The sequence below is a fragment of the Poecilia reticulata genome, chromosome 23, assembly GCF_904066995.2.
Source record: "Poecilia reticulata chromosome 23, P_reticulata-male-v2, whole genome shotgun sequence".
Taxonomy (NCBI): domain Eukaryota; kingdom Metazoa; phylum Chordata; class Actinopteri; order Cyprinodontiformes; family Poeciliidae; genus Poecilia; species Poecilia reticulata.
Window position 1 is genome coordinate 14,562,231 of NC_088852.1, and position 20,881 is coordinate 14,583,111.

The window sequence follows — 20,881 nt, forward strand, 5'->3', positions numbered from 1 at the left end:
TAGGTGTTTACTGGTTTACGTTTCAGTTTTTAATACTTTAAATGCGTAATCCATGACGCTAATACAGTTCACTTTGGCCTATCAGATGCAGTGATGCAGCTTGTTTTGTTTGTAGACAGCTGGAGCATCTGGTAGAGAACAGCCGAGTGTGAGCCGGCGAGTTAAGTGGACATGAGCGCCCACACAAAAAATTAATAAGGCCACACACCTCCACACTTTTTAAACCTCAGATTGTCGTGCTTGCGCATGCTGGAGCATTACAGTGGCACTGCTGTTACATACAGTGAATTATTCTGCTGTAATGCAGCTCCTAGTTTCAAATTATTCAAACAACCCTTTGCTGATGTTTGAAGCTTATTTAAAAATCATGGCTTTTTCTCAGGGGTTGAATATAACCTGATCCCTCTTGTAATTTGCTTTTGGATAAAACTTTTTTTGTGTGGATTAAATGAACATGTACTTGTCATGGTACTTTCAAATCTTTCTCAAAAGATTAGTAGTACCTGTAGATTCAAATGGTGCAGTTGGTCTCGTAGGTTTCAGATTGTAAATGGTGAAATGGAACAAGGAGATGAGCTGCTTTATCAGAGCCACCTCCAGCACTTTCATCAATGGGATTTGTCCTGTTTTCTTACATTTTTCTTGTTTCTATGATTTTTCTCTTAGCCTGACTTGGACTGGGACGAAGAGTTTGCTCTACAGGACTTCTTGAAAAATGAACTAGCAGAGAAGAACTGCTGGGTGCAGGATGGGAAAAGAGACTGCAGCCCTGAGGAAAAAACAGACTATTCGCTAGAGAGAGTTGAAGAAGAGGACGGGCAGAAGAGGTGGACGGTAGTGGACACAGCTGGGGAAGGAGAAGTGAGAGATGCATCAACTCCTCTTTCTTCTGTCTGTACGGATGTTCAACCTGATCAGAGCACATCTGAGGGAAGACGAGGTAGGCAGAGGCAGCAGTAACCTGTTTGCATGATAAATGAATCGACATGCTTTGGTACAGATCTTTAATTTAAAGTGTTTAAAAGATCTTATGTTAAGATGCTTATCTTTTGTGCCCATTGAGAGCTAGTGATGAGTACTGACATCAGTTTGGAAAACATCCCTTATGTTTGTCATGAACCAAAAGCAAATGGAAAAACAGCAGGGATTTGATACAGTAGGGTCTTCAAACAGAAGTTGAGAAGGAGAAATATTTGTCAAATCGAGATTTGCAGAAGAAATCAATCTTAGCCGTTGATGTCAAGTTCTACATTAGCTGATTGGTGGCATTGGTCTTATCTCAGATGAGTTCCATCATCTACACACTGTACATGAAATTAAATTTTGTAGTAGCTCATGTCATTCAACAATCTTGAAATTGTTGTGAATGGTGAGGCTATGGGCAGGTAGTAGTCTGTATTACAACAATCTGAAGAGGCCTCTGACTGAATAATGTTGATGTGTGACACTCATGACTGCCTGAAGCCTCCTCTTTATTTTCTCTGAGATTGGGGGTCATAGTTGATGTATTATTCGAGCTTGTAAGATGCTAATCAGCCGCTTCCACTTGCAAAATATACATTGTTGCCATGGTTGCACATAGTAAAAATTCTAAATTTTTCCAGCTGCACACCATTTAAAAACTAAAGAGAACATTATGAAAAAGATCTAGAAAATGCACAAATCTAAACTAACATAGCAGAGCTGCTCCAACATGCTGCCACCATGAACCAGACAACAGGGTCCATTTGTTGCTGTTCAGTTAATCTGCTGTTTATTTCAACTCAAATAATAGCTGCAACCTTCTGATTTGATTAGTCAAGTGCATCAGCTATATTCAGTTTTTTTTTGTTTTCTTTTGTCTCATTCTTTTTCATTTGACACATTTACATGACCCTCATTATGCTGGAGATTTTTGTGGGACTTTAGTACCTCAAAATCAAAATCTTGATTCTTATTTTTCCTTCGTATTTGTGTCTGTGACAGCAGGTTATACTGAAATGGGGGTCATGGGCTGCGCGTACTTTCAGAGCACCAGTGCGCAGTACACTGTCTACCATTATATGGACGCACACATCCTGGAAATAGACCCCTGCCTTCTATGGTGGTTGTAGCTCTGATCTTCTTAACATTGAGAGAGACAAAGTGTGATGCGAGTGTGTCAACACATCTCCAGAATTCTTGGCTTCCTCAAGTTCCTTCTATGGCCGGGTGTGCGAGTGGTCTGAGCCCCCGAACTGAGCTTGATAATCCCTGTTTCTCTTCCTGCATGAGTGGCTGGCAGGCAGACAAACGGAACGGGGTGAATATAGGCGTAACGCCCCTTCATACATGTCATTTACCCCATCTGCCCCGCCATTGTGCTTTTATAGCAAATCTGCAGTTTTATGACTCTTGAGACAAAACTTTGGGGTTTTGATGTCTATTTTTATTTCTCCAGCCTTTAAGGGATTTTCTTGTTTTGTTTTTTGTTACAGATTTTGCAGCCTGCACACAATCAGAACCTGAGGTCATTTGTCAACCCTTGCAGGTAAAATAACCTCAAAATCAATTGATGCAGTAATGAAGTGTGTTTACATAAAGTGGATTAAAAAACTCCAGATTTTTTTTTTCACACTTGTATGTCTTTTTCTTTTACATCTCACTATTTTTTTTTTTCAACAAAACCATAGTAAATACAATGTGCCTTTTTCAGATGATTGATTTAATCCATTTAGGGGGCCACATGTTGATCCTCTTGAGTCCCAAAACCTTTGAAATGCCATTATAACCCTTTCCAGACTGATAAACATTAATGAATTTGTATTTTCTTAGCATTACCGTAAGCAAGAACCACCATGATATCCACATAAAAGCCATTTTGCTTTCATTTATTTCACTAAATATATTACCGCCATCAATAACCAGGTTTATTATTACAATTTTTAAAAAAAAGTCTAAATGCTATTGGAGTGCAAATTTATTCTCTTACAACCTGTTAATCATCTCAAATTGAGTTTAGTAGTAGACTGACAAATAGTTTAAAATGCAGAGCAACTATTTAAATCGATTTGATGCTGACGTTTCTTGATCCAGATAAGTTAAGTTTCAAAGCTCTGTTGTCTCTTTTCTTAGTATATATTGTGACTGTTAATGTTGGAAGTTTTAATAATGATGGAAGTTTTAAGCCATACTCAACATTTCCATATCATCTTTAAAGCTGCTCTTGGTTGTGTCATATTGAAAGCTGTTATGAAATAAGTTTATATTTTAGTTTGACTTCTTGCTTATGAAAATCAGCTTAAAACTGTCAGGTTATGAGTAATTTTTCGTCTGTTTTCACACTTCTCACAGGTTTTCAGTCACACTTTCACGGTTTTGCAGTTAGATGCAGAGGCATTTCCTGCGTCTGTGTTAAAGGAACCATTTGCTCATCATATTTCAGAATCAACTGAAGTACTACTGAGATTATGATTTTCTAAAATTGTTTTTCAAAATAGGCTTAATTTCGTGGCTGGCTGGTTTACATAAAAAAAACTTATATGCTTGGTTTCTTTCTTTTGGCAGTTTCTTTTTTTTTGCAACAAAGTGTTTCCTGCAAAACAAAAGGCACATAATGTGCTTCACTTTTTCCACATTTTGCTGTTACGGTCTTATTCAAAATTGTATTAAATTAATTGCTTTCCTCAAAATTCTACACACAAATAACCCGTTGTAACAATGAGGAAAAAGTTTTTGATATTTTTGTCAATTTGTTAAAAATAGAAAGCCAAGAGCTGTGAATCATAAGTGCACACATCTCAAAATTGAGGTGTTTCTGCTGATCAAATTTTTTTCCACATCTTGAGGAAGGAGATAAATACAGTTTGGAATGAGATTGTAACATAAAAATGTAAAAATAAAAAAAATAAAAATGGGAATGGTTGTTTTCAGTACTAGTAACACAAGAACATGCCCATCTTCTTCTGACGTGGGGTGCATCTTAAATGATTCCCCCCCCCCCCTCAAGTTCTGATCCTGTTCATACATTTTTTTTTTTCCCTACCATTTGCCTACCAAATAGTTCTTCACATGTCATGATTCACTGCCTCTGCTCTGAGGCAGCAGGCTCCATATTTGTACTAACGCTGCCTGCTTCCTAATATAGAACGGCTATGATGAAACCTTAAGATCACACCGAGTTGAAAGTAATGAGTTGAACTAGACAGTATCTAAACTTGGATGTTTTGCATTCTCCCCACTTGCTCAAACAATTTAACACCTAAGAGGTTTATAAAAGGTTTTATAATGAGGTTTCACTACATTATTCATGCTGTCAACTGTGCGTATTGAAGCTGATGCAATACTTAATTTAAGTCTCTTGTAAGCAACCCGTCACTGATGTGCCGAGTTTGACTTGTGCAAGACTTTCTCATCTGGCAAAGTTTTGTTTCTGCCAGCTGTTTAGCGTGAGCTACTTGTTTGATCTTCCTTCCCCTCATTCCCGCTATGAATGTTTATCATTTTGTTTGCGTGTGTTTCAGAAGGCGGCAGCAGTACCACTGAGCACCCACTCACAGGCTGTCGGCATAACACACCCAGAGGCGGTTGCTCTCCCTGATCTGTCCCACTCGGAAAACAGTGAGACTTTTTTTTTCTTTCTTTCTCCCTCTTCTCCATTTCTGCTTCACCGGTCTTCTGCTTCTAACGTCACCTAGACTACAGCCGTACTTGATAGCATTTAAAACTCAACCGAGGCATGACTCATTTCTCGACTCGCTCAATATGCTGTTTGTTCAGAGCAGAGAACGATTTTTCAAAATCTGGTTAAATCGTCAGCCTTTCTCATGGAGCTCGTCATCTTTCAAACTTAAACCACTTAATGTGGTGCTTTGCCGTCAGGATTCAGTTCAAGTAGATTATTGTGACTGATAACTAAAACTTTACTATGAGAAGTTTTTATTTTTAAATTCTGTTCTTTGTTTTTGTCTCAGCAGGTGAAGACACAAGTGAGCTTCCAGAGTTCAACTCTGGCCTTCCAGCTCAAGCTCTAAACTCACCGGCTGAACAGGATCACAGCTCCAAGCCTCTTGATTCAGCTACTGCAGAAGCAGACATGGCTTCTGCAAGCGACGCGTCACCTGGAGCAGATGAGATTCCCCAGAGTGACGGGTGAGTCAATGTTTTCAAAAGGAAATTGCCTTGCGCGTATCCTCTGCAATTGTGGGCTTTACCACTAGAGGTCTCTAAAGTAAAGTATTTTCTACATTAGTGCCTTGTTGATAATACTTCAGAGTACTTTTTAAATATGACTGACTGTAAAGATTAAAAGGGACAGTGAGTAAAATATCATTGTGTCAAAGATATTACCGTATTTTCCGCACTATAAGGCGCACCTAAAAACCTTCAATTTCCTTAAAAGCCGACAGTGCGCCTTATAATCCGGTACGCCTTATATATGGACCAATATTGAGCCACAACATGTCTAGCAACTCCGGTTTGCAGCCGCCGACTTCATTTTCCCCCATAGAAGAAGTGCGCGGTGCATGCTGGGATAGTTGTCAGAACGCAGGTTTGTTAATAAAGTTTGATAATAAATTTAAAGCCAGGGGAGGTCGGAGGGGCGGGGGAAGAGAGACAGAGGCAGCGTGTCAGTTGGTCTGTGTTACCCAGAAAGCAGTTGGGCACAATATCGCAACACCAACACCGTGAGTGAAACAATGATTGGGGCAGCCCACTATATAAAGTACTCGGGGACCACTTCTTTACAAATGTGGATGTGTAATAATAGAGTACGGAACAAATTGGCAACCCAAACTGAAGAGTCTATTCTATGTGCCTTAAAATGCGGGGTGCCTTATATATGAAAAAAGTTTTAAAATAGGCTAGCGGTTCTCAACGTGGGCGGTACCGTGGATAAATGATCAAATAAATCTAGCAACAGGAAATAAACTAAAGTGGACATAGCAATAAACTAAGAGAGGATAATACTAATCAAAGGAAACTAAATGGAAATGAATAAAGAACAAAATGCAAGAATAAACTAAAACAAAAGTAAATACAGAGGAATAAACTGGTATGGCAAGACCTTTTGAGCAATAATTAATACAGAGGACTATATGGCAAAAATAAACAGACACTATTTCCAGATAAAAGGTAAAATAATATTGTTGAAGTGCCATGGATTTGTTGAGGCCACATCTAATGCTGAGAATAAATATATCTTACAGACCATAACAGTAAAGAACTGATCACTTATTTGTTTTTAATTAGATTAGATATTATTTTTCATGTCAGTGTTAATGTCATGAGGCTGACGACTCCATGACACTTTCAGTTTGACTCATTAGGATTTGATTAAGAACCAAATTTGTTCTTTGTAATTTCTGTCCAGTAAAACTATAAATCTATAAATCAATAGACAGGTCTATATATAGATATAATCCATGTTTCTGTCTCATATTTGTATGGCATTAAAAGGATCTGGAACTTTTGTTTTTCCACTGAAAGTTCTGGTTTGCACATTAAATGCCATGTGAAACTCTGATGTCCCATTCTCCTGAAGGCAGCACAGAGCTGCACCACCAGAAACCGGCAGAAACACTGAAGAGAAGAAGAGTTATGATTAATGTAGTTACAGTTCTACCCATGTTTTAATGTTGAAGAGCTCAGTTGTTTTGCAAATAGATCAAAGTTTAAACTGGCATGTTGAACATCTTTTATCTGGTCATTTTGTGGAATATTTAGCAACTAGAAAATGGCAAAGAATAAGAATATTTTTTCCACTCTGATTGGCTGCTGTTAGGCCTACCGATTTTAACTTTAATGTTCATTGCATTTTTAATAGCCTGTGAAAATAATTTCTATTCCCATGACTTTTTTTGTTCTCTGGGAAATTATTTTGGATGATAAATACAGAAACAAGCATAAAAATCAAAACATCTACAATGGTGATAGTAATATTAATAATAAAATAATGGTCAATGCAAAGTAGCCTGTAAATTCTTTGGTGGGGGCAGTGAGGGACCTGGATAAAGGCTAAGGGGGCGCTGGGCTGAAAAAGGTTGAGAAACACTGAAATAGGCCATTCATTGAAGGTGCGCCTTATAATCCATTGCGCCTTATAGTGCGGAAAATACGGTACATTGTTTCTGGTTAAAACTATAAGGTAACAAATATTCCTACCACTATGAAAATGATGGACTATGCAGTTGTATTTAAATAAATAAGTTACACCCAAACATGATAGAAAATTTAGTGAAGGAAGAAGTTGAAGAAGCAGAGGTCAATAAGTTATAGAGACGTCTGTATCGCTGAGAGAATTACTAAACAAAACCAGTTGGGGAGTTGAAGGTGCAAATTGACATGTTCCTAGCATTACGGCACTCTGAACATGTCATCTGATGGTAGTGATGATGCACTGTTTTTTTTATCAAGTCCAATGTCAGCACATTGATGCATAAAATAAAGTTAAATATAGAATAAATACTGGCCTAATGTAGTAATAATAGTCTCCTATTTGTGTGAACTGATTTCCAGTTGTTCTTGGATATTAATAATGTATAATAAGCAGATATTTGCTTGCTATTAGCCAGGGTATCTGCTGAGGAAACCTCCCTACAGTTGGTTTCTTGACTACAGACATGCTACTTATAGCTAAGCAGCTGTAGTTTTGAAAGAACATTGCTTTATTAAGGTTGGTTCTTCTTTCTTTTCTCCATGATTCTTTGTGCTACTTACCAATGGAAGCATTTCCATAACGTGGAATTTTTTCCTTCTCATTATTGGGAAAAGACTGGGAGCTATCTTTCATCCAGCTAACGGCTACCTAGCTAGCATCTTATTAAAATGATTTTAAGCGGTAAAACGAGTAGCAGAAGGTTTTAATGGTATTAAAACTTTGATATACTTTTAACACCATACCTAACTTCTAGGAAACATGACAAGTTTCAACAATCAGTCGCAAAATGAGCACCTGCTTGTTGTTCTGTTCATCTGTGCATCCGTACTGTACATTTGCATGTCAACATGTCATGGACAAAAAGGGATTATCCAATGAAAAAGCAGAACTAGAATATCCTGAAGAATGTCATTACTGATTGTTAATATTGTTGCTGCTCTGTGACGCACAGCAGCCAGCAGATCTAAAAAAAAAAATACTGTGAAAAATAATACTATGCAAATTGGAAAAGAGTGACCGCTGTGTATTCTAAGTCTTTATTTTTCCCTCAGGAATGGGTTATACAGGAATGGGTTCAGATGGTGGCATATGAGAATCACACCTTTATATTAAAGCACTGAAGAAAGCGACCTTGTCATGCATCCTGTTAGAGCATCCTCCTCATGCTTATCTCACTAACCTTTGAGTTTTATTACCAGCCAAGTGCAGTTGGCATTTTAGTTTCATCATTTCCCTATGACTTTGGCCATATTTGCCAGTCAAATTGGTGTTTTTCTGTGTAGGAGGAGCTCCCAGTTGAATCAGTATCTCTGTGGCCGTGCTTTGCATAGACAAAGTCCACCTCCAAACAGACTAAAGCCTTCTATGTCTTTCTGCTGCAGCTGTCAGATCAGATGTACTTTGTTGTGGTCTAATTTTGCACAGCGAGAATCTAAAAGAACGCATAGTGTCTGACACTTAAACTCTGACCTTTCGTTTTTGGTCAGCATCCTGTTGACCGGTGAGGATCCCAGGCAAGAAGAGGAGAAAGAAAACGAGCTAGATGCAAGCGCAGCAGACATGAGCCGGCATAAGGTTAGTAACGGAGAGGAAGTCCTTTAATACGTGGGGGAAAAGAGTTTCCTCTCTTCTCTTCAGCACCAGCCTGCTGCTGCTTCCTCTTCTCCTTTTTGACAGTCAGTCTCTGTTTGGCCCCTGTTTTTTTTTTTTTTTTTGTTTGTTACGATGAAAAGACTCATTTGAGATCACAAAGTAAAAGTAGCTCTGAGCTTGGCAAAGATGTTTAAATCAAGATGGTTTCCAGCTTTACTGAAACCTCTTCCCAAGTATGTGAAGTAATTATCACTATAAATGACTTATCAGCATCAATGTTGAGAATTTTTTTTGTTCGTTTTGGTCTCTAGTTTACTTTTGTTTCAGGTTTTTAAACAGCGTGTCAAATGTGTTTATGAAGGACAATAAATGAATTGTAGCCACTTTAAAGTGATAAACGGAAATATTTCCTTGACGAGCAGATAATTAACATTTTTGCTTTGAAAGCTCTACTTATTCAAAAAGTCTGTTGTTTCTTGTCCCCTAATTAATCTTCTGAGACGGTGTAATTTTCTTAATGCAGTATGTGGTTTTGCTGATTGTCTGTTCTTCATTAAAATTATAGTTGTGCATTATTACAAAATCAGAAATTGATAAAAAATAATTTATTACAGTGAAACATTCTTATAAAATCCAGGTGGTACTTCTATGATTACATTTTTGCACACAATAAAACGACAACAACTACAGGGATTCAATATATTTTTAAAGAAATTGTATTTATGATGATTTTTGGCTCTTCTGAAGCTGGTAGTTATATTGATCCTTGTTTGCTGCTGATGTTTTGTGCCTGCAAGTTTCACATAGTGCTGCCACATTAGTCGCTTTGTGTAGGTGAAAGGTGAGACTCCTATGCAAATAGAAAGGCTTGTTGCCTGGATTTTGCAGATGCTGGTGAGGGAGTTCTGTCATTTATTTCAGGTGTGATTGAGCAGGGATGTGTCTAATTGTTGTGGAATGGTAGCGCTTGAGTTTTGGACCCGGATCCCCTGATCTAAAAGACCTTTCAGGGTGCCTAAACACTTTGCAAGTGCTCGTGTCTGAAAGAGCAGGAGATTCTTAAAGAAACAAAGGACCAATTTCAAGGCGTCGACTTTTAAGTCATGAATGATGTACAGCATTTCCATAACAACTCAAGGTAACATAGTTACTTGATTATGGTATAAAGTACATAATACCGCCTCAAAGATCACAGCACCCCTTGGTGATCCAACCCAAAAGGAATATCAAAGTATTTTTTATCTTTTGACATTTGACCTACCCTCAGACTTTATTTAATATATTTATAACGATATTGGTAGAGGTGAGAATTTTTGCGCCAGAAACCAGCATGAACAAACATTTTACATCATTTTTGTTAGATTTAATTGGGGAAAATTGGCTCCATTTGTCTAATTTTGTTCAGTGAGTAAACAACCGTGATGATCTGCTCTTGTTGGTGTTCTATACCTGCTTGCTCCAGGTCACGGCTGTGTGTAGATTAGATCCTAATCCAGTAATCAACTGATAAAATGTAGGATAGTCAGTTAAGTGTGAATGCAAAAAGGAATGTTTTTCTAAGTACAAGTCAACTGAGTAGTTTTCTGGACTTACTTCTATGTTGAAGAGTGCTATGGTCAGTGCTTATGTTTGGTCTGTTGATTTAATTAAAATAAGACTTGATTTCTGGGTTCCAAGTGGCCGATCAGGCTGGAAATCATTCAGTTCTCGACACCAGCCAGACTCCTGGTACATTTTATTATGTGCTGTTTTTAATCCAAAATCTAAACGGACTGTAGGAAAACAAATCAACTATTGCACACTGCTAATTTATCGTCACATAAATAAGTACTAATGAATAAAAAAGTCTTTCAACTGTTGTTATAGTTAAACCGTTATGGGTCTCTTGGCAGCATTTGTTGCTTTAAGTACAAAATGGTACAAAAGTTCTCCTTTTGTTGTTTTTCAGTGAAACGTTAAAGCAAACCTGTTCACTCTAAGCTGCGTCATAACGGATATTATGTACACTCATTGCACAAGATGCCACTGCACTGATCTGAGCTCTCACCTCGCTCCCATTGTGTGAGAGCGTTCACACTGTTTTCAGCCAGTCCGCCTCCACCACTTAGTATTATGCCTGTGTCAACTTGGTACCATTTCCAGCCCGATATGCACACACTTATAAAGCTGCAGAGCTCTCTCTCTCTGTGTGTGCCTGACTTTCACATTATATAAGAAGTCAGCCTCATCTCTCTTCCACACTCTGTAAAGCTCAGATGGCATTACTCTGCCGTGGGACAGGTACACTCTGTGGTTCTTCTTTTTAATATCAAATCATGTGGAACACAAGAGAGAGGGAAAGCCTTTTTTTTTTTTTTTAAACTTTAGGGGTTTCTTTGTTTTTCTTTTCAGAGCCTTAATCGTGACCCGTCAGGAGATAAATCAGCAGCTGAGGACGGGTGAGGTTTTGTTTGTTTTTTGTCGTCACGTAATTATGCTTCAGATTTGCAGTGTTGTGGTGTTTTACCTGTAAAGTGTGTTCTTTTGCAGCACAAGTCTCTTACCTGTGCTGGTAGAGGAAGAAGAGATGGTTCAGGACGATACGGCTGATGGTCGAGCTCTTCCAACCAGCGTGGCAGGTAAAAGGAGCAAACAAAACATCTAATCTGTATGAAAGCAGGATATGCAGCTGGTGTTTTGCATATACATTCTTACATATATGAGTACCTTTGACTCTTTGACTCGCTTAATGTTCTTCCAAGCGATGAACCAGCTCACAAGCAATGGGCCAAACACCTCTGAGAGCGGCTCTCCTCAGTCAGAATCACAGATCGCACCAAACAGCCAATCAGGAGGTGGAAAGAGCAGCACATCCTCTAACCTCCCCTTTTCACAGGTAAGCCATGGCATAAAATAGACTGTATAAATTGATTTATTTATTATTTTATATAGGTTTATATAGGTTTCTAAGACAGGGTTTCCGCTAGAAAACATGCTAAGCCCACTGGTAGGGCTTTGAAATGTGAAAATACAAAATTAGGAAATATGAAAATATAACTAGGTAATTATGTGTTATTGGAAGACATTATTAGCAACATCTAAACACCAACTATAAAGTCTTAAAACCTATAATAAATAAACAAACTTGGCCTTGTGGGAGGCAAGTAAAGCCTGGTGGCCCGCCAGGCTTGTAGTACACTGGGAGAAACCCTGTTCTGAGGATTTTTATTTTGTTAGTTTTAGGCCTGAAAAACTGGAAATTGGAGATCAGTTCTCAACCTTTTATAACAAGCATCACCTCTGTAAAAACACTACGAATATAGCAAAGCAACAGGATTTAAACTTTTTTTTTTTATTTAATAGAAAAATGAGAAATGGCGTCTTCATCCACTTGCACTATATTTGAATACAGTGATGTGAAATTATTTGCCTCCTTGCAAATCTATTTTTCGCTCTTTTGTGACTGTTGTGTTTCAGATCATTTTTTCACATCTCACAATCTGTCCCTGTTAGCTAAAAACTGCTTTTGCAACTGTTGGTTGCAACAACTTTAATTAAATGGCAATAAATCTTTTAGATTAGTGTGGAAGAATCTAGCAAATGCCTCACCCCTCTTTTTTGTAGAAATATTTTGATTCAACCGAGTTGGAGGGAATTCAACCAGGAACAGCCTGAATAAAGCATCAAAATCCAAATCTAATCCAATGGAAGTTCTGGATTAGTCAAGTTTTAGAATAGCTCAAAAAATAAGAATTAATGTTTTAGAGTGGACCAGTCAGAGAGGGATTTTCTAGTGCTTAGTCTGTTGCATAGCATAAGCTGACTTAACATTAAGGGCACAAACTAATATTCACAAAGAACTTTGGAGTCCTGAAGTTGATGTTTTTTTGGTGCATGTCAGACGGTCGTGTGTTCATTTTTACCAGGAATGGTTTTGACCTTTGAACTGTACAGTGAGTTCCATTGTAGCCCGATCCTTATTGTTGAACCATGAAATGTGACTGAATTTCAGAAAATTAAGGTTTACAGTGCTGCAGTCTGTTGTGTGTTGTTTTGTGACCTTCTGGTTGAATTGTTGATATGCTCTTGGAATAGTTTTGGTAGGTGAGCTACTCATGAAATGGTTTTGTTTTATTTTTCCCCTTGAAGATATAGGCTTTACCTGTGGTTCCGTGGAGTCCTAGGTTATAGGTCTCTTAAGCCTGGGTGTAGCTTGTAAAATTGAACGCAAAAATCTAGTTTTCTGGTTAACCCATATAGGGCAATCCTGGCTTCTTGGTTTCTGTCTGAAGCTAGGGTGCTGGAAAAGCTTATTGTTGTAGCTGCATATGCTTGATAACTCCTCATCAACCAGTTAGCTTTGTGTTTAGTAAGACTGATATCAAGAAGCTGCTCTTTGAGTCATTAAGTGCAAACAAATTACCATCATTAGAACATGCTCCAAAATATTACGACCTTTTTCAGCAGTCTCCTTAAACAACCTGAAATGTTGAGTGAAGATTGTAACATGTAGATAAAATTCCTCCACCCACAACAAGACTCTACGTTGGTGTATTGCAGCCTGAACATGTAAACTGGAAAAAGTTGTTGTCTTTCCAGTTTTGCATGTGTACGACCGTGTGAGCCTATCGAAGAGAGGGAGGGAAGAACGGAGCAGTTTGATTTTTATCTCCAATAAGGAGAGGCTCATTCTAAATAATAGTCTTGTCGATTGTTCTAACGGAAGGAGGAAGGAGTAAAAAGACAAATTAAAAAGACGGGAATTGACAGTAAAGAGTTGTCTGAAATGGAGGGGCCAGAGCAGAAAATGCAAAAAAAGGAGGAAGAGACGGAATGTTTTGTACAAACTTTGCAGAATCTGGCACACATCATGGATGCTGCTGAGAAGAAGCATATCCAGGATGAACCAAGTGAGATCAGCCTGGCCCCTAGGAGACGATGTAAGTCAGATGCATTCATTGAAAGCTCCTGAATATAAAGTCATTTCACACTTTAAAGTGAATTCAGTTGTTCAAGTTTTGTGTGGTCTAAAACATTTACCGGCTCGTTTTCTAGCGGATTCATCCATGACCTCTGACTCCAACGATGTTTTCAAAGACGACAGGAACAGGTAAGATACCAGACACTTATGGCCCTTTTTTTTTTTTAAAACGAGTCCTGAACTATTTAAGGAATGATTCTCTCAAACTCTTTCTTTAGCTCATCACCTACTGATAAGGAGATTGAGGTAACCAGAGCAACTAACTTTGGAATATGTGAAGAATTTGTTTGCTTTGGGCGGCTAATTTAGGAATAAGATAGCCATTTAGATAGCTTTTATGAAAATGTCTGCAGTGCAATGTGTTTTACTTTTCCAGGCAGAGTTCCAGCGCCTCGCACTGGGATTCAAATGTGACATGTTCACCCTGGAGAAAAGGCTCCGATTGGAGGAGAGGTCGCGTGACCTCGCAGAAGAAAATGTTCGCAGAGAAGTATCCAGCTGCCAAGGCTTGTTGCAGGTCCAAATTTGAACCTTTAACTCTTCACTTCTTAGAGAATAGTTACCCTGCATGTTTTCTCTTCCCCTGTTTCAGTACAACTGAGCCAAACGTTGGATTATTTCCAGAAGCTTAAATGAATGTTGAATTAATTTAATCTTCTAAATCAGCTGATTTGTGGTATTTCTGGCCCTTAAAAATATATATTAAAAAAAAAAGATGAAATACTGCTGATGGCTTGACGATATCTAGTGGGAATGTGGAGTTGTTTGGCGATGTGAATTGCTGAATCTTCTGCTAAATGCATTTGCATTTATGTCCTATTTTCATTTCACCTCACTTTTCCCTCCTAGGCTCTCACTCCTTTGTGTGAAGATGACAGCCAGTCGATGGAGATCATCCAGAGGCTCCAGAAAAACTTGGATATTCTCATCCAGTCCATGACCAGAGTGTCCAGTCGCTCTGAAATGCTTGGAGCTATTCACCAGGTCAGATGAAAACGCCTGCAGCAACACTAGAATTTTTCTTTTTGTTTCCATTTTATTTCTGACATTGACAAAAACTGCCACTTTGTCTGGACGACAGGAGAATCGTATTGGTAAAGCGGTGGAGGTGATGATCCAGCACGTTGAGAACCTGAGGAGGACGTACACGAAAGAACACGCTGAGCTCCTCGAGCTGAGAGAGGCGCACATGCAGAGTGAGAGATCGTTCGGCTCACAAACACAAAAAGGTTTTGGAGCCTCGCAAATAAAACTTTTCAAATTAACTTTCTTACCCTTTTAACCAATTTTTAAATGTTTTTTTTTTTTTTTTTTTTTTATGACAGATGATTTCCGTGGCAAGAAGCCGCCATCTAAATACATGGTTTGTTACGTGTGGATCTGAATGACTAGAATTAAGTGTGATTTCTTTTTTTTTTTCCTGGCTCTGATGAGTTTTGTTTTTTTCTTTTCAAAGCAGGAAAGATCCAGAAGAGTCAGCATGGGGGGTCCTGTTGGAGCCTTTCACTTTGACATGGTAAGAATCACTACATGTCAGTAATATACACTTAGATTCATCTTCCTGGGTGTTAATTTCTCAAAGATGGATGAGATTCAAACAAATATAAAACAAGTTCAGCAAAAACTTAGATTATGCTGAGGAACATTGTCTAACACATATTTAGTTAATGTTTCCAAAACATGTCTACTATCAAAAACCTTTCCACATTTTGTCATAGCACAACTACACACTTGAATATAGTTTTTACTCGTCATATGTGACACATCAACACACAGCAAAGGATAATCGAGAAGCAAAAGAAAAAAAATTTTTATTTGTAAAAAAAAAAAAAGTAAGATTAAAAAAACATTCCAAGTCAGAAGCAAACACTGGCTTTTTGCTTACCTCTCGACCATAAAAGGATGATATGTGGAATACACACATTTCAGATTTTTATTTCTTAAATTGTTTGAAAACTGTCACTTTTCTCAATTTCACTTTTGGAATACATAGTTGTGTTCCATCACAGAAAATTGCAAAAAAAAATAAAAATAAATAAATAGATAAAAGGAAGTGCAGTTTGTTGTGTGATGAAATGAAAAAAGAAAAGAGGATGTGAATATCTTTGCAACATATTTTGACTCATGACCGTTTTCAGAATAAGATCAGATGTGGCATCATAATTTAGGAGGTGGCTTGAATCTGGGGAACACTTTTAACAAACAAGAACCCAAATATAAAGGTTGTCTGGTTAATTTGTGGTTAAACTACAAACACATGCAAAACACAATCTTGTCCTCGTGAAGCGGTTTGGAAAATTGGACCTATTTTAACAGTTATGATGATCATTGTTCTAATTTGTTTAAGACAAAAGTTTTGTTTTTTTCTGTTACAGTCCAGAATGGGTCAAGATGGCCCAGAGAGTGAAGTAGAGAGGTTAACCAGAAGATCCCCATGGTAAGTAGTAAAAAAAAAAAAAAAAAAACTACTCTCCATGCATTATGGAAAACACTGAGTAAATATTGAGGAAAATGTCATTGCATTGATTCAAAGTGGACTTCTTCAGTTGTCCGTTCCTTTTGTTATTGGCGGTTTTACTCTTCTCCACGTCTCCACGGTGTACTGTTACTTGGAGGGTTGTTTTTATTATGCCCCTATGTGATAACGATGGTTTCCAGGAATGTGCCAGGGAAGAGCATGGCACGGCCGCCGCTAAAACGGTTTGTTAGCTCTGCGGCCTGGGTTGACACCGAAGACCCCCCTGACATGACCAAGGGGTAAGGAGATGGACGTCGCTCTGGCTGTGTCACCTCGGTGTTTTCAAAGCAAACCCTCATGCATAAAGATGGATGTTAGCTTTTAGCTAAGAAACACGATGAGATCGGCTTTTTTTATTTTCTGAGAGGATGAGGAAGGGTGTTTTCATTTTGAGTGTGCAGGCCAAATAGTTGAACAAAAAAAAAACTGAAGTTGATCAGAAACACAGAAAAAACCCCAGCAATGACACTAAACCGCATGACAGCCATCTTTTATGCATGAAGTCCTTTGCATGAGGAAGTGTCTGTGGAAATCGGCTGTTTTAATGGTCTGTGCTGCTGCTGCAAACCCACTAAGACCTGAGCTGCTGTTTTGTGCACAGAGACGGGTCTTAATTGGTTGATGACACCATCCAATACGCTGTCCAATATTTGTTTACCAAAATTACTATTTGATGTATGTAAAGGTGTGAAATTGCTTTATGGTTTAATGCTCTGGTTTTGAAACGTCCACATCGCCTTTTACAAATGTTAATACCCCTTGAATTTTTCTCATATTTTGTCACTTTATAACTTCATAAACTTCCCTGCATCCATTTGACGTTTGATGCAATGGGAAGTGACACATCAAGCATGTGGAAGAAAACGAAGAAAACATTTATACAAGTTTTTATAACAACTGATGTTAATATAGTTACTTGATATTAACATCAGTTAATATGTTAATATCAAGGCTGAGTTTTTTAATAAAAAAAAACTCAGCCAGAGTTTCAATCATTTCAATCAAACCGTATGTTTCAGTGGCCCAAAGTTCTGATTTAAATCCAATTAGACAATCTGCGTCAAGATTTTAAAATTGTTTACTGATGTTTTGCAAAAATGATCAAAATCTTTGAGACAAAGTAAATGGCTCAGTTTGCTGTAATGTCAGTGAAATGGATTTTTGCAAAGAATTTGCTGAATACTAACGATAATTTTGTAAAGTTCAAGGGATATAAACATTTTTCAAACCGTTGTAATTTGCTTGACTTGAAATGCATTCATATTTTTGCTAAAATGTAAATTGTCTTTATTCTTGTTTTTTAAAAGAAATGTAACTTGGTGTCTATCTTACCAGTTTTACCAGCTTTTTTTTTTTTGGTGCTTTTTTTTTTTCTTTGGTGCTTTACATGCATGACAACTGTCTGCTCACCAAACGTTGTGGTTTTGTAGCCTCACTGTTCTGAACACCGTTTCTTTGTGAACGCATGCCCGTGCATGCCCACAGGCCGTCCTGCAGCAGCGCAGACTGCCAGTCGGACGACGAGCCGAAGGAGGCGGTGGTGGAGGAAAGGAGGAGGCCCAGCCTCACTGAGAAACTCGCCTCTCTCCTTCTGCCCCAGAAGACGTTAGTGAAACCAAAAGAACATCAGCAGCTTCCTGCAGCACTACTGTCTGCGAGCCAAATGTAAAAGCACAGTGAAAGAGTTGATCACTTGGCTTCAGTGAGGTTCCTGTGGTCCTCACCTGTGGTGGCCTTTGTTTAATAAATGCAAACCACCAATAGAGTAATGACTGCCAGCTCAAATAAGTTATTTTATGCACAACTATCATGTTGACAGCAGATGCTTATTGCTTCACCAGCAGTTTGCCTGAGTCGTTACCTGAAATCGCAATAATTTGGCAAAAAAAAAGATCTTCATAAATTTGTCTTAAAGTTGAAAGGAACTTGAGGAACCTCCTAAGTGATGAAACTGTTTCTTTTAATGGGATAAAGTTGGGCCAACTTCTTTACTTTCTGCAGCTTTCTGTTAACTTTACTTTACTTTTTTGAGTTGAGATGAATGTGACAAATGAGTTGACTTGTGACTTCTGCATGAGGCTGGAGCTCAGACTGTTTTTGTAAAGCATCTATTCCATGTTAAACCTCGCCAACCTTTTTCTGTCCTTAATATTAAATTCATTCATGTGTTTTAACAATTTCTGTGCAAGCTGTTTTGTTGTTTTTTTGTGGTTGAACCTAATCTACTGTGGGGGCAAGTGTCTATCCTGTGCACGCAAGCAAATAATGAGCTTTTTTTTTTATCTGTCATTTCTTTTCTTCCTTACAAATAACTCAGGAGTCAGGATGAACTGTTTGTCATGCTGTAAGTGCAGAGCGTCTGTCAAGTTTCTTCTCCAACCCACTTACCAATCAGACCACTTTAGAGCTTTGCACAGCTTTTGCATTCTGTTCATTATGATATAAATGCTTGTCTATCTTTAAAACGGCAAAACTGGTGGCTTCCAACATCAGATCTAACTTCAGATTTAATTTAATTTACTGCTTGTTGTTCATCGCACAATTTACCATAAATGAAAGGGATGTTTCCTGAAACATCTTGTGGTGACTTTACCTCCATCCCGATTCATTTTTGTTAAGTTGACTCACTTGCTTTACAGTTTCCTCTCTGGTTAACCATCCTTCATAGACTAGCTTCAGGTGATCATTGACTAACATTTCTTTCTTGCTCCTTCAGTCCAAGTCCTTCGTCCAGCCCCACAACTACAGATCCAGGAATTCCTCAGTTCGTTTCCCAAAACCTGACCAGTTCCAAGGCCTCGGCCGCAGCAGTGGCCAGAGGAAACAGAGGGCTCTGGCTGTGGTTGGCTATTGTGGTGGTGTTGGCAGGTAAACATGTCTGCTTCTACTAAAAGTTATATACATGTCTTATTAGAGGGTGAAATGAGCAGAAGAAGAAACCAATTTTCTGGCCACAATATGTAGTTTCTATTTTCTTTTGTTCCACCACAAGCAATCAGATATGAGCATATAGGACATCCTTTTTTTATTCTAGGGTTTTATATATCTGGATGTAATAAAAACACTTTGATGTGCAAGCAGTTCAACCTTTCAGGCAACTTGAAATTTTGTGATGCTGCTTTTCACATGACCAACTTGAATTAAACTCTGCTCTCCCCGACTCCTTTAAAGCTGGGGAATGTAACTTTATGAAAAAATGTCCTCTAACTTATTTGTTAAAACTGTTACTATGTCACGACAATTTGATACGAGACAATTTGTGAAAAAAAAAAAATCAAGCTTTTTCGCCTTCTCTCTGAGCTACTGCTGCCCTTTGAAGAAATTCACAGCTCCCGGTCAGAAACAACCAATCAGAACCAGTCATGCTCATGTAGCAGCTGCTCAATGTTCTAATGGTGGAGAAACAACTTGCTGTCCCAGGAAAACTGTTTATTCTTAGTTGTAATTAAAGAGCTTGATGACTGCTGTGTTTTTGTGTTTGCCAAAATAAGTCACTTTAACCTACCTGAAGGAATTTTAGTGCATTTCTTCCTTTGAATCTCCTTAAACTCCCAAGTTTTTACTGTGTTTTTCATCTGTTCGTCAACCTTATACATTAATGGGCTAAAATGCCTATCCTGAAATATAAAATGCGTCTTCCCCTCCAAAGCCTTACCTCCCACTTTGTGCTACCTGCAGGCCTTCTTGCACTCCTGTTCAGTTTGGTGACGCAGCCAGCAGTCGACGCAGCGCCGGTGGGGACAGGAGACTCTTGGATGACCATCCAGCAGCTCCTGTGGCCTTACACTGGGCTCCGGCATAACGGACAGCCACCTGTGTAGACGGTGTACCGTGAGGCAGGTGGTTCTTGAGCCTCTCAACCTCTCTGCAGTACGTCTCCTCGCACCAGCCTGGCGACGACGGACAGTTTGCCACTCCTGAGCAGAGACTGTTGGGACATTTACTGGTGCCTGAATCTTCCTGAATCATTAACAGTACAGGCCAGGCCTTGAGGCTGGGAGGAGGGTCAACTCTATAGATTTTTTTTTTTTTTTATGTATCTGATCATGTTTGCTAATTTAGTCTGTTTCTGCTCGTCTCTGTGTTTACAGGAGAGGTTGTGCTGACTAGTGTTTTTACCACTAGACAACCTGAAAACATGAAGGTTTTGATCAGTACTGCTGGAAACGGCTGATCATGACGTTAACGCATTCAGTTAAATCATGATGTGTCAAAAAGAGCTGGCATAGCGCTGACCAATTATGTCACACTGAGGAATGATGGCACAAGTGTGTTGAAGCACATTTCATTTGCTTAAAGTTAAGAAAACTACAAATGTTTTAATAGTTTTTTTATTTAACTTTCTGGTAACAGAACATAACAGTTGACTTAGCTATATTGTTCATATAAGCTGAAGTCTACAAACACTGGCTATGAGTTTATTTTGTTTGAAATGTATACGATTATTAGCTTTGAGAGGAGACCTTACTTCAAAGCTAAACATCACCAGGTACATACTGATATTGTAATTGTTATTGATTAAGACAAACGTTTTTTTCTTCTTTTTCCTTTTTAAGTTTGAACACCAACTTAATTTGTTTTTTCTCAATTTCTTTCTGTGGCTCCCACAGTTTTTAATTGAATACACTTTTGTATGTCCCAAAGAGGATGCATGGATCTTTGCACAAATAAAGTAGCCTATTCTGCAACAAAA

At 38.4% G+C, this 20,881-nt stretch overlaps 1 protein-coding gene across 16 annotated transcripts in view; it reads left to right on the forward strand.

Moving 5' to 3' along the window:
* Positions 1-20,881, forward strand: part of lrmp (lymphoid-restricted membrane protein) — a 34,813-nt gene extending 13,932 nt beyond the window's left edge. For 2 of the 16 annotated variants that reach the window (XM_008401256.3, XM_008401258.3), the window contains exons 19-40: positions 667-940; positions 2,457-2,509; positions 4,482-4,578; positions 4,932-5,109; positions 8,605-8,692; positions 11,102-11,148; positions 11,240-11,328; positions 11,452-11,585; positions 13,545-13,629; positions 13,745-13,799; positions 13,889-13,916; positions 14,047-14,187; positions 14,520-14,654; positions 14,752-14,899; positions 14,996-15,033; positions 15,127-15,186; positions 16,046-16,107; positions 16,329-16,427; positions 17,674-17,853; positions 18,506-18,532; positions 18,905-19,056; positions 19,867-20,881. In XM_008401256.3, coding sequence (XP_008399478.2) covers positions 667-940; positions 2,457-2,509; positions 4,482-4,578; positions 4,932-5,109; positions 8,605-8,692; positions 11,102-11,148; positions 11,240-11,328; positions 11,452-11,585; positions 13,545-13,629; positions 13,745-13,799; positions 13,889-13,916; positions 14,047-14,187; positions 14,520-14,654; positions 14,752-14,899; positions 14,996-15,033; positions 15,127-15,186; positions 16,046-16,107; positions 16,329-16,427; positions 17,674-17,853; positions 18,506-18,532; positions 18,905-19,056; positions 19,867-20,009 — 2,313 coding nt within the window. In that variant the 3' untranslated portion in view covers positions 20,010-20,881. Of the gene's footprint in view, positions 1-666; positions 941-2,456; positions 2,510-4,481; positions 4,579-4,931; positions 5,110-8,604; positions 8,693-11,101; positions 11,149-11,239; positions 11,329-11,451; positions 11,586-13,544; positions 13,630-13,744; positions 13,800-13,888; positions 13,917-14,046; positions 14,188-14,519; positions 14,655-14,751; positions 14,900-14,995; positions 15,034-15,126; positions 15,187-16,045; positions 16,108-16,328; positions 17,150-17,673; positions 17,854-18,505; positions 19,057-19,866 lie in introns of those variants that run through there. The other 14 variants (XM_017302786.2, XM_017302780.2, XM_017302784.2 and 11 more) reach the window with 14 other exon arrangements.